This window comes from Crocodylus porosus, unplaced genomic scaffold, assembly GCF_001723895.1.
Source record: "Crocodylus porosus isolate Cpor-Errol unplaced genomic scaffold, CroPor_comp1, whole genome shotgun sequence".
NCBI classification, from domain to species: Eukaryota; Metazoa; Chordata; order Crocodylia; family Crocodylidae; genus Crocodylus; species Crocodylus porosus.
In genome coordinates, this window is record NW_017728919.1 from 1,805,247 (window position 1) to 1,818,455 (window position 13,209).

The 13,209-nt window shown below is 51.0% G+C and overlaps 1 protein-coding gene across 1 annotated transcript in view; it reads right to left on the minus strand.

Annotated features, from left to right (window-relative positions):
- Window positions 1-13,137, minus strand: part of SLC25A42 (solute carrier family 25 member 42) — a 21,762-nt gene extending 8,625 nt beyond the window's left edge. Inside the window, exons 1-3 of the mRNA XM_019538330.1 lie at window positions 13,099-13,137; window positions 2,903-3,022; window positions 583-694 (exon numbers count right to left, since the gene is read on the minus strand). Of these exons, the coding sequence (XP_019393875.1) occupies window positions 583-694; window positions 2,903-2,986 (196 nt within the window). The 5' untranslated portion in view covers window positions 2,987-3,022; window positions 13,099-13,137. The remainder of the gene's footprint in view (window positions 1-582; window positions 695-2,902; window positions 3,023-13,098) is intronic.
- Between the last annotated feature and the right edge of the window lie 72 nt (window positions 13,138-13,209).

Consider the following 13,209-nt stretch of genomic DNA (forward strand, 5'->3'; position numbering starts at 1 on the left):
CGCCCCAAGGGATGACGAGGTCGAACGGTCACAAACTCCTGCAAGACCGTTTCAGGCTGGACATAAGGAAGAATTTCTTTACTGTCCGAGCCCCTAAGGTCTGGAACAGCCTGCCATCAGAGGTGGTTCAAGTACCTACACTGAACACCTTCGAGGGCAAATTGGATGCTTATCTTGCTGGGATCCACCTGACTTCTTGCCCCCTGGATGGGGGCTGGACTTGATGATCTTTCAAGGTCCCTTCCAGCCCTAATGTCTATGAACCTTCCCCCAAAGACAGACAGGAAGAGCATACAATGCCTATGTGCCCCTGCTGCCTTCATTGTCCCCTGGGACCCAAAGGGTCCCCTCTTCTACTGGAGGTCAAATGGGAGCAGGATCCAAGCTGCTAAACCTGACCCTTCCTGGCCTCAGGATCGGGCACTATGATCCCAAACAGGAAGAAAAGACCAAGTCTGCTCTGCTTCATGCAGGTTCTGGCCTTGCACTGATCCCTGTGGCCCCACCACTGCCAAAGCCAGCCAGGGCTCTGCAGAACAGAAGATGGGGGCTCTGCTCTGTCCTGGGTGCAGCAGCACTCACCTTGAAACATGATTTTTGTCCTGTCCAGTGGGGCAACAGCCGTTTTGGCCACAGCGCCAGCCAAGGCACCGGACATCAGGGAATTGAGCACGTTCTTCTTCTCTGGACCCCCCTGGAACAACAAAGCACGTCTCAGCATTCAGCAAGGTCAGGCAACCACTATGCATGTCTGCAAAGGGCACAACTTTGCTGCACAGACACAGGCCAGCTTTACCCACGTTCTGAGCTCCCATGTGGTCAAGCCAGACTCAATCACCCTTGTGAGACCACTCCCCATCCCAGTCCTGGGGCTACAGTAACCAGGGTTAGTGCTACACTTTGTGGAGGTGCGCTCTACATTTCCTGCCTTGGCCTGTGAATTGGTTTGCAATGCACAATGGAAGAATGTGTCTGGGTCTCCTGAACCCTATGCTCCCAACTTGCCAACTCAATTAATCGAAGCACTGTGGGTTCTGTGCACATCACTTCCGCTGGCAGCCTGTGTTTTGGCTGCTGCCAAGGCACGAGGCCAGCATGCATATGCAACCTCATCCAGCTGTTGGCATTGATGGAACACCCATTTCTGAAACTAGAGACAGACAGGAGCGAGGGGCTTTTCCACTGCAGCTTGCCACCATGAGAAGGAAGCTACAGAACTGGGCATGATCTAATCTACACAGACACTAACCTACCTGGGGGGGCTAGCCTGGGTGGGAATCCCAGCAAGCTCTGCAGCAGAGCCATGCCCAGGGTCTTTTCTAGCTGAGATCAGGGAGGCAAAAAGCCATCTCTGGGGCCCTACTGGAATATTCTCCCTTCCTGGGGTAAGGAAAACTGGCAGGTCTTTGCTGCCTAGAATTCCCTGGATTAAATCCCCTGATCAAAAGGGATTTAGGATGATCAGAAACTGAGGCCAAGGCCCCACAAAATGGAATCCCACTTCCCAAATGTCAGAGACTCCCAAGCAGAAACATAGCTCCAGGCTGGAGCCCAAGGGCAAAGACTAAATGAGTCTGGCAGGGTACAAAGTCGGGCACCTTTCACACTGGTGGGGTCTGTCCCTTCCATGCTTGCAGGATGAGCTGGGTGCTGCACTCACCAGGCTGGAGCCGCGGACTCCCAGCCTGGCACTTAGTTCTTTTAAACATGCACTTCCACTGATGCCCCAGCCACATTAACTGGTCTCAGGGTCCTCAGGGCAAGGTGTCGAGGTTCCACGAGGGTGACGGGTAGAAGGGTTATCAGCATTTGTACTCCTGTCACATGTTCCAGGGCAGCTTTCTTCAGAACACGCAGGCAGAGCCAGGGAAAGCTTGGGACACCTGACACTAGGAAGGCAGTGAGCTGTGCTGTCAGCAAAGCCCAGGTGTGTCCTGGCCACCTTAGCTTCTAGTGGCACAGTTCAGACTTGCATGAAGCAGGGAACAGACTGCTGCTTACTTTGCTTGGCCCACTCTGCCATGACCTAACCAGCCCATCTCATTAGTGAGAATAACTGCAATGCAGGCAGGCAGGCAGGAGTCACTCTCAGGGTCCATCAGCTTGGGCTCTCCCCCTCTTCTCAGCTAAAGGGAGGCAAAAGGCAACTCCAAGCTTCTGCAAGCCCTGCCTGAACTGCAGGAAGCATTTTGGCCAGACAGGGTCAGGCAACCAAGGGCAGACACAAGGCACAAGTCAGGAGAAGAACAGGTTCCAGTTGCCTTGGCTCTGCTGTATGCAGCCATTCGCAGAGGACAGCTCTTTGAGACAACCGGACTAAGCTGTTGGCAAGGCTGTAGCATCACAAGTGCCAAACGCTGGATCCCCAGCTTGTCTCCGTTACTGTCCAGACCACTGTCCTCCAGCTTGGCTTATCCTACAGGCACAGTGAGGTGGACACTCATGTCCCTTAGTGAGGTAAGTTAGCCCAGGATCAGGAAGGGACAGACAAGTCCCCCAGACTAGCTTCACACAGATGGTGCATTTGTCATTTGCAAACTCCCACTCCACACTTGTGCCTCTTCTGCCAGCTCATTGTGACAACTGCATTTATTCAGATAATCTGCCAGAGACGATCCCTTCTCCCCCTTCTCCTGACACCAGTCAGGAGGTGACTCAGGCTTGCACATTATGTTTGTCATTAGAATCCCACCAGCTGCCCCCACCTTCACGCCTAGAGTGTCTTCAACCTTTTTGCTAGCAGCAGCTTCACAAGTGCTCATACTGGAAGGGTGCAATAATAGCACGTTTGCTGCAGCTCCTGCTGGATGCCCAGGTCTGCTGACACCCAGTTCTCTTTTGCAGAGAAGCTAGCTGCCCACAAATCCACTACAACCCCCCCCACCTGCCCCTCCACTCTTACCTCAGGTAGGAGACGGGCGGCCACAATCGGCTCCACATTGTTCTGTTTGAGACCCACTCGCCCTTCCTTCACACCATTACCCATACCAGGCGTGCTTGCTAGGCAGAAGAGTTATAGCTCCTAAATTGAACACAAAACAAAGCAGCAGTTAAGCAAGAGCCAGGAGCAAACCTTCAGGTACTCGTGCTTGCCCTGGAGCACAGCATAACCTGCACTGCAGGCCCCTTCTCACAGGCAGACCTGCTTTGAGGCAGTGCGTGCCAAGGCCTCCAGCACAGCAGCTCTCCCTCATGGCAACCAACTGCAGAGGCACCGTCTATGGGGCAGTTCTCTGCTAGTGAAAACACATGGCTTACTACTCCTGGAAGTAGTTTTACCCTTTCCTGTGCCTTCATGGGTATGCTTTGGACCTGGGAGAGATCTCGGGTCCAGGATGCTGCAGAGATCCTGGATCTTACGCAGCAAAAACTCAATGTTCCCAGCTTCATAGTTTAAATAGGAAAAAAAGCAGCATCAGCAAGGAAGCTTCCTAATGTCACGTACTGAGTTGTTTTGCAATTAAGATTGCCACTAATGCCGCTGGCCCCAAGGACAGGCTCTCAGACAGACACAGTGGGATCTCAACCAGTCTGAGGCCCTGAAAGGGGTCCCGCCAGACTTCAAAACGGGGGTATCTAAATCTGCTCCCTCCTCCCATCCTGCTCCCTCCCTTGCAATCTGAAATTGGTACTATTTAGGACCATCCTCAATCTGTTTCCATTCCATTTCTGCCCACAGGGATTTTAGCAGCAAATTATATCACCCCTGGCAGGGAGGCTTAAAAATAGTCGATTGCTTCCCTCCTGGCACATTTCTTTGCTGTGACTATGGTTTTCTAACACCCCAGCTCTTCAGGGCAAGATTAAAATGCACATAATTTTCAGGAGCTAAGAATTAAATGCGGCTCTGCCCTCCCCAATGCTTGTGGGGAAGGGTCCCGGCTGCCTCTCTCTCTGCATGTTCAACCTCCAGTTGCCCCAGGACAAGGCACACAGGGCTTGTACTGCTGGGTAGGGAAAGAGTAAAAACTAGTCCCAGCAATCCCTTCAAGGAGGGTGGCATGAGCAACCGGATCCATCAGCTTCCTAAAATAAACAGCCAATGCCTCATCTCTGCCACACAGACTATTTTGATGATGCCAATGATGTGACAGCACAGCACGGTAAGTCACGTCAGGTTCCTTTTAGCCATACCAGTTTCAAGCACGGTTGAGCTGCTGCTGGCAGTGGGTGTCTGGAAGTTTCTCACTGGGACACATGCTCTCAGCAGTCTCTGGAAAGGGTCACCCCACTCTTCACTACCGTGTTACAGTCACAGGGGAAAAGGACTTCAAATGCAACGAGTGGCAGCTGCAGCCCCTATCCTGCCACCATCCATTTAGCTCCTCAGGTTTGTCTATTTCTGATCCCTCCCATGACAGAGAAAATAAGTTCCTTTCAAAATATTTAGGTAAAAGTTGTGAGAGACTCAGGAGCTTTTCCCCAAGCGGCAGATTACATCAGACCATTTGAGAATAAAACAGCTGCCGAGGTCAGAGTTTCCCCTCGGTGTTACGGCTCAAATGCCAGATGCTAGAACAACACAAGATCTTGGGACCTGAAAACACCCCATATTTTGGGAAAAGGGGAGGGGAAGGGGGGGAATAAGGACCAGTGAGGAACTGGGAGCTTGCTTTCCTCAGTCCCATTCTCAAGCAAATTCCTCATGTCAGTCCTTACTCCGCAGGTGGGGAAACTGAGGCACAACAGCCAGCTCACCTAGGAACATTTCTGGAAGGCCAGTACCTCATTTAAGACTTCTCCAGATAACCATGTGGTTGTCAGTGCTTTCCACTCCTGCTGACCTATTTTATCATACTGCTGCCATAAATCAGTGCTAGTGTTCTCTTCCCAGATCCCCCGTCATTGGGGCGATATTCATGTAATCCAAGAGACAAATCCTCTCTGTATGCGTTCATGCACGACCTGTGTGATGAAGATCCCAGAGCCATGCATGACCCATGTGCTGGCTCCAAAGGACAGCAAACGGGCAGCAGTATCTTGAATGCCAGACACCGCCCTTGTTTGCTAGAGCTCACATTCACCGCTCCCCAGATGTTCAGAGCAGGACACCCAGAGGTTAACAATTCAAATGGTAAAGAAAGAAGAGACTTAACACCAAAGCAGACCTGACCAATGAACAATAGCAATGTATGCCCCGAAAAGCCTGCAGAGAGAGACATGGGATACAGCATGGCCACTTCAGATGGAAACTCTGAGTCATAAAGATCACAGGACTAAGAGAACAAGACAGCATACCTCACGAGGGATGATGTTATTAAACCAATGTCACTTTGTAAAATACTCTATTGATTTTCCAACTGCCCGTCACAGCTGCTGGTCTCCTCCTCATCCCATTTCCCTAAAGACTCCATCAGAGAAGAGTGCATTTAAGTGAAAGTGAAAGCCACAAGCAAAAAGTAGCACCTTTCACCATCTCAGGCCCTGCCTCAGCAACGCGGACCAAAGCAGCAACCCCCATTTTCCCCCAAGTAAGGAATGGCATCAATGACATCCGTGCTTGTGTCCACAGCATCACCCTGTGACAGTGTTTGCAAGCGACTGCAACTTGAAGGGAGCTAGTCCAAATTATTTTTAAGCTAAGACAGATTTTTCTGTACAGAAAAGGAAATTAGTAAACCTGGGAGGGTTTTAGCCGAAGTGCATCCACTAAGGATGGCATCAGCTTATTCAATGATCTTCTCCGTTAATGTGGTCAGAGATGCATGTGACTTCAGGAGCTAAGGCACTGATTCTGCAAAGACGTATCCTGAGCTCCCCCTTACACACCAGCAGTACCAGAGCTTCACCTACTCTACATGCATACCTCCATTCAGCACCATGGAGGTCCCTGCAGGTTCAGGGCCTAAGGAAGAGAGCAGGAACCATGTTTCTTTCCACATTTTCTTTCTGCAGAACAGCACGGCTCTCGACAGGGGAACTGCATGCTACTCTGGCTCGTGCATCAGCTGACTTGTAACAAGAGCCCTAATGATGCATTAGCAAAAGGAACCCAGTTTCTCTTTAAGGATCCAGAGTGAGCTGGCAGGGCCTGACAATTAGGAAACAAACCTCAGTTCATTCGTAAATCAATCAGATTTGATCCTCAAGCCATCAGGAGAAATGTGGCAGGGAGCAGCCCAATATTTACAGAGACCCTTCATCTCTCAGCACCTGGGAACTGCCTATGCTTAAACACGAGGCCCAGGTAAGTTGGGGGATAGAGGATGGGGATCGCAAATGGGTTTTACTTTCTACTGTATGCCCACAGGTCATTCATATTGCTCCTGCACCCTCCACCCCCATAGCTCACACACACGGGCAAGGGGTTCATTATGCTAGGCACTGGATAAACAGGTGGTGAGATGACTTCCCTGCCCAAGAGACTTACCAGGGCGAAAGCAAAACTTTTGGCCATGGTGGGCTTGAAAGATTAAACAAGTTTAGTCAGTAACACACACTGAGCCTCTGTAACAGGACTCCAGCCCACTGGCTGGAAAGTACAAAGCGTTCATTATATCTGCCAAGTTTAAGTCCTAGAAAAGTGACTCCAATCTTTGAAAAGGGTAGAAAGGAGCATTTTCTCATATTCTAGGCTAAGGAGGAAATGCAGTTAACCCCTTGAGGGGATTCTTCATCGTTAGTCAGCAACAAGGTGCAAAACAGAGCAAACCTAGCCATTCCCATTCTTACACTGACTACTTTGGTTAACATACAGCAGGCGGAGGCATCCAGCCAATATACTAGCTGGTGGCTTGTCATGACTGAAACATGTTTGCCTGACACTGTATTCTCTTTATGTCTCTTTAGACCTGTGCAAGACAGCAAAGTTTCTAAAAGACTGCCAGTTGCTCCACAGCAAATGGCAAAGCCATTGCAATGCAAATACCCAGCAGTGTCAGCGAGCTGCTTGCCAAGCACAGCAATTTTCTCAGATGTATTTACCTTCCACTTCACGCCGGTGGCAATGATGAAAGCATTTTGCAACGCCAGGCACAACGATCTGACAGGCAACAGCACGACCGCATGACTCTGGCTGCTAAAGGAACATGTCCGCTCTCCATATATTAATGGACAAGCTTGATTTGTGGCAGTAAAACAAGCACCATATCTCCAGTTTGCTGTTCCAGTTTTCTAGCCGTCAAGAGTTTAACCAGATTAAAAAATAGAATTGGACACATTCTTGGAGGAAAGGGGCATCAGTAGCTATTAAGCACGGGACTGAGGGGCATGGCCTCTGAATCAGAGCTATCTGGACCTTAAATGGTGGAGGCTGCAAGTGGGAGAGGACCAGGGGAAAAACCCTGGTCAGAACCAGTTCACTTTCCCTTTCAGCCTCTGCCCCTTTTGGACACGAGACTGGGCAAGATGGACCCAGTGTCTGACCCAGTACATGGCAAGGAGACTTAGGGACTGGGAGGGTGCACTTTTGCTCTGGGACTGAAGCACAGAGGCCCATAGACGGTGAAGACAGGAAGGCAGCCGATGCCAGGTCTGCAATGTCAAGTGGAGTTGCTCAAACAACTGACATCCATAACACACCTCCCCTCCCCATATCCTTATACAGGGGGCTTCAACTACCCTGCAAGCAGAGCTACCAGCAACACAGCGCAATTCAGAGCTGCAAAGGAAGTCTCCAACCTTGCAGTCAGCTGAAGTTGAAGAGGGATTTTGGAGGTGGGATGTAATTGTCTAAAATTTGGCTAGGACAAACACCGTGAGATCTGTTTGAACCACCACCAGGGAGCAGCACCTCTCCTGAGTCTCCTCCAAGAAAACCAAGCACAGGCTATATCTCTTCTCCCATCCCTCATCAGAAGTTTCTTAGACTAGAAGCTGCTCCGGCAGAGAAGAGCAGTTCCTTGTGACTGTACAAACAGGGAGTACAAACAGAGCTCCATTCCTGAGAAGAGCCTGGAGGTACATTTGTTAGGGAAACATTAGATAAAGCAGATTACTCCTGTGGCAGAACAGTCTGATGTCAGGAAAAAAAAAACACTCTTGTGTCTCCACCAAGAAAAGCCAGCCTCCCACATGGCTCCATAGCGAGTTGGTTCCATTTGGTTCTGTTTTTTTGGTTTGTTCATCATCACATCACTAACAGACATTGCCTTACATCACAGATACGGGGAACAATCAACTGAAGCTAAGAAATCTTAGTTTGCCCCCAGAAGAAAACCGAGTAATAACTGAACCTGATGGAGAGAAAGATATGACGAGAACTGAAATCCCAGAAGCTGAAGTTCACTTTTTGGGGCAAACATCATCGCTTTCCCCAGGAAGATTTTCAAAAAGGCTTGACCAATCCAGAACTCCTGGTAGAGGCAATATCTTTTATTAGACCAACCAAATAGGTGCAAAAAAATCCTATATTTGCAGGCTTTCGGGCTCCTGTACCCTTCCTCAGGCAAAGAAGAAATCTATGCACTTGAACCAAAGCAATTCCCCAATGAGATCGCAGTCAGGATTTTAAACCCCAAGGCATTATGCCTAAAGAGTCCATGGCATTTTTAATGCTCATGAGATCTGTAGAGATGTTTGCTTGTTTTTTGTACATGCAGTTTTAACCAAACGCTGAAGACAGCATCAATGTTTCACGTAATAGGCATTTTCACTAGTAGAACCAACTTGAAGTTCAACAGGTTTTCTTCATTTCAAAGTACAAGGCAAATGCAACTCCCCCCCCTCAACAAGCAGAGACAACTCCTTCCTTCCCAAGCAGCATAATAACTTAGGAGAAGAATGCTGCAAAGTCCTTGCATGATTCTAAATTATGCTCAATTGGAGCCAGACACTGAGCACTGGAAAATGGCTTTTCAAAAAGCCTGGTAGCAAAGCCAAGTGTGTTATTCAGCACAGTCCAGGAGACCCACATTTTGAACAGAGCTTGGAATGCACTTTCCACAGAATAGAAAATCTTGGCAGCCGGGACTACAGCTGATTCTCTTGTTTCTAAAAGGAGACTGCAGCTGGGAGCTCCTCCACAACCAGACTGAAGGCCAGTTCCTAGCAGCAGGACAGATTGTAACTTTGGCAAACAGGGCCCAGGGAAAGTTAACTGATGAGGAGCACACCTAGTTCTTTTCAGACCCAGCCTTCATCAGACAGCTATGGCAGGATGAGGAGATGAAGCCAGTCTCCTTCTCATCAAGATGCCCATCTCTTAAAAGGCATTTCTGCAGAAGCTCTGGTGTAAAAGAGGGAGGCTAATGAAACATGCAAGGCCAGAATCCTCCACGGACGGCCATGTTAATCCAGCCTGGTCCATGACCCGACTCCCCTGCCTAACAACCCCAGGCCTGCCCGACAAGGTGGATGTTTATCCCTTATTTGAGGTATTGTTTTGAATTTAAATCTCTGCAGAAAAGGGGTGCATCTTCCCAAGTGGGACTACTGCACTATCCATGGACTGGGGCTCCAAACAGGACAGCCCAAGCAGCTACTGAGAGCAGAGCAGACAGCCCTCTGCACTATCCAGCCCAGTCCACGGAGGTCACTGAAACACATTAGCACCCTAACAACTATCCCGTTTCTTGTAGGCCACTGATCTTCAACCCATGGTTTGCAGACCTCTGCGAGTCCACAGACTATGTCTAAGGGGTCCGGGAAAGAAGACTGTGATCAAACAAAAGCATGTGAATACAATACCTACACTTACAATTCAAAGGGGTCTGCAACAAAATGTTTTAGGGATGACCAGCATCTGACGCCACAGAGAAGATGCAGGGGAGACATGCACAAAGATGGGGCAGGCTCAAAAGTACCTACATCCAAGTGCCCAACATCCTGAGTGCCTACAAGCAGGGTAAGATCACCTTTGCCATGGTTGGGGAAAGCGAGGTGCAGTAATCAAGATGACAAGGGTTCAAGCAGCACAGATGGACAGGAAGGCTGCACCTTGGGCCCACGGTGCAGAAAGAACAGGCGAGGTTTAGAGTGGGTCTGGAAGAGGGGACCTTGCCAGAGAGATGTCCAAATCAAAGAGGAGGTCCAGTGATAGGCCTGTGAAACAGAACGACCAAAGTCTCTCCGCCCTGGCCCTTGTTATATACCGTTACAGGCCGCCCCTGTTCTGACTGGCAACGGCTTGCACGGCTGCCTTCATCCAGACCTCTTCTAACAGAAGACCTGGAAACATGACCATGTCTGTCCTGAAGCTGACATTTGTTAAGTGCATCAGAGTCTAAAAAGATAAAACATTAACTTGGTTGTTCCTCATTAAACCCTAGCCCATACGCACACATCCCTACAAAACATTATTTTTCTCATACCCCCCAGCAGCCTCCCTGGGCTTTTCTGAATTTAAGGACTTGAAGCATCTAATCATTTCACCATTTGGTTTCTTGTTCCATCGCCCATCTGGCACCGGGTAAGCTTTTCCTGTGACCTTAAGTATCCCTCCTGACTAATCAGAGCTGGCTCAGCCCAAAATCTCAACATGATGGCACATCAACTTCTAGCCTCCTGTGTGACAGGAGGGATTAGTGGAAGACCTGGGAACAACGAACTCCTGCGTTCTAACCCCAACCTCCAGGCTGACTTATCTTATGACCTGGAACAAGCTGTTTATGCTCCAGTTCACCCTCTCTGTGAAAGGGGGATAAGTGTCCTCCCTTCCCTGGAGAGTTGCAACAACAAGTATTTATACAGTGTTTCCAACGCTGACGTCTGGTCACCCATGCCAGTTCAACGTGGCAGAGCAACCAGCCTACAGGATCCTGCATGTTTTGTAGCAGAATTGCTATAGGAAAGGGACCTTTTCTGGCCTAAAACTTGTTTGTCCTGTACCAAGCCCACAGCAGTCTGCTTCAACAAGTAACCCTGCGCTCAAGTCAGCTCTGGTGCCTCCCTTAGCCCAGCTCAACATACCAGGTACATCTGAAACAGTCACCTCCCAGGCATCCAGGTGGACTGGCCTCAATCAGCACATCGATCACAGAGCTGCTGAGGTGTAAAAGGTTTTCACAACACCATGCCACAGTCACTGGCCTGGGGCCAGACACGAGCAATGCTGCATCAAGCCAGCTCTCCTTCTCCCCCGTGCACCAGCTCTGCTGCCACTCTGTGCACGGCTCGTGCTGATGTTATGGGGAAAGCACTGCGAGGTCCAGTGGAGACGGAGCACTACAGCACAGACAAAATTTCAGGTGGGGGCATGCTGCGCAAGACTGATTTGCAGAGAAACAATGGTGTATCTGCTGCTCCCCGAGATGTCAATGAGACACGCGGATGCTCAGCCCCTCCGTGAGGACACCCCTCCTCCCACGGGTTCAAACCAAACACATGAGTCCAGCGGCTGCTTTGGAAAACACAGACCTGACTCCAGGGTCAGCCAACCTCAGGTTATTTTTAAGTGCATTCACTTTTCGACTGTTGGTCAGCCCCCCCGGCCCTCCAGCAACCTTCACAATAAAAGCTCTCTTCCCTCATTTATTCCGCTGTACCCACAGGCCACCGACACCTCCCGTTTCTTTCACAACTTGAACCATTTAAGACAGAAAAGCCACACGAGCATATTTCCAAAACATTCCAACCTCCCAACCACACAAACCTCCCCAGGGCAGCCTCGCCAGCAAAAGCCTGGCTCATTCATTTGAGAGAAGTTGCAAAGCATAAGGATGAAACTGTCTCTTCCAAGCAAGGGTAGACAGCAAACCCACACTTCACAGCTAGTAGCGAGCTTAATAGCTAACCAGAAAATGATCATCAACAAAGTGCAGTTACATTTTTAACTCTTCGGTCCTATCTCCAGGAGCAACTTTGCTCTGCAGAAGCTTAGCATTTTAATCAGGGCAGGACCTGCTATGCCTTCGGGACAGCAGGCAGCATAGTCGGGTGGAGCTTGGAAAGACCGGCTGCATGGCTTCCCCTCCGTTATCATTTCCAGCATTTTCTAGGCGTTTTGAGCTCCTGTTGTTGTCCCACCTTTACGACAAGCTCAAGCTGGGTTTCTCCTCTTCCACATTCAGAGGCCGAGTGAAGGCCAGCAGCCTTTGGTCAGTAACGTTTTGCTTACACGAGGCTTGGGAAGAGCGACTGGAATCGAAGCTAGCAGCATAGGCGCCAACTTTTATTTTGCATAAGAGGACGGACGTATGACAGCCCAGCCTCCTGCCGCAGGGAGCCAGGGCCCTTGGGACCCTATGTACCCTTCGCCTCGGGCTAGCAGCACAAGTGACTTGCTAGCTGTCTGGTTACCCAAGCAGCAACATAAAACCCTACCTTCCTCCCACATTTAGGGCGGCTGAATGAAAATACCCCCAGTCGGCGGGAGGCACGCTGGGCTTGACCCCATGCTGGACTCGAACGCCAGCCCCTGATCAAAGTCAATGGAGGGAAGAGAAGCCCGGAGCACTGTATAACTCAGAAAACACCAAGATCCTGCTTTCTCATTTGCCTGGAAAGTGAAACTCACTGGGAAACGGACCCTCTTCCAGAGATGGCTGTAGGGCATCTGGCTGGCTGAGCATGCGGGACAAGGGCACGCGAGGGGGACCGCTGCGGACCTCATCTGTGCCCTGGATAACACGGTCCTAGAAAAATCACTCCTAGGGGCTGCTCCCCACCCCCCAGGACACCAAGGCCCCCAGCTTTGCAACCCCAAGCACCAGGTGCAACCTTGGACACCAAAGCCCCCACCTCTGCAAGCTCCCCAGGACACCAGGGTTCCCAGCTTTGCAGCCTCGGACACCGAGGGCCCCAGCTTTGCAACCCTGGGCACCGGGTGCAGCCTCAGACTCCGGGGCCCCCAGCTCTGCTACCCTCCCCCAACACCAGGGTCCCCAGCTTTGTGACCTCGGACACCAGGACCTTTTGCAACCCCAGGACAGCAGGGCCCCCGGCTTCTGCTACTCCAGGCACTGGGTGCAACCTTGAACACCAGGGCCCCCACCTCTGCAAACCCCCCCCGGATACCAGGCCCCTTTGCAAACCCCCCGTCCCCCGGACAGCAGGCCCCCCGGCTTTGCAACCCCCCCCCAGACAGCAGGCCTCCCAGTTTCCAACCCCGGGCAAGGGGAGACGCCAGCTTTGCAGCCCCCACCGGCAGAGGCAGGGAGGCCGCGAGGCCCCACACCCCGGGACACGCGGGCGGCGAAGGTGACCACCCCACTCACTCACCGCCGCCGGAACCCTCCGCCGCCGCTGTGTCCCCTCCCGCCACCGCACGGTACATGGGGGCGGGGCTGCAAGCCCGCCGGCCAATCAGCGGCGGCGCGGCGGGGGGCGGGG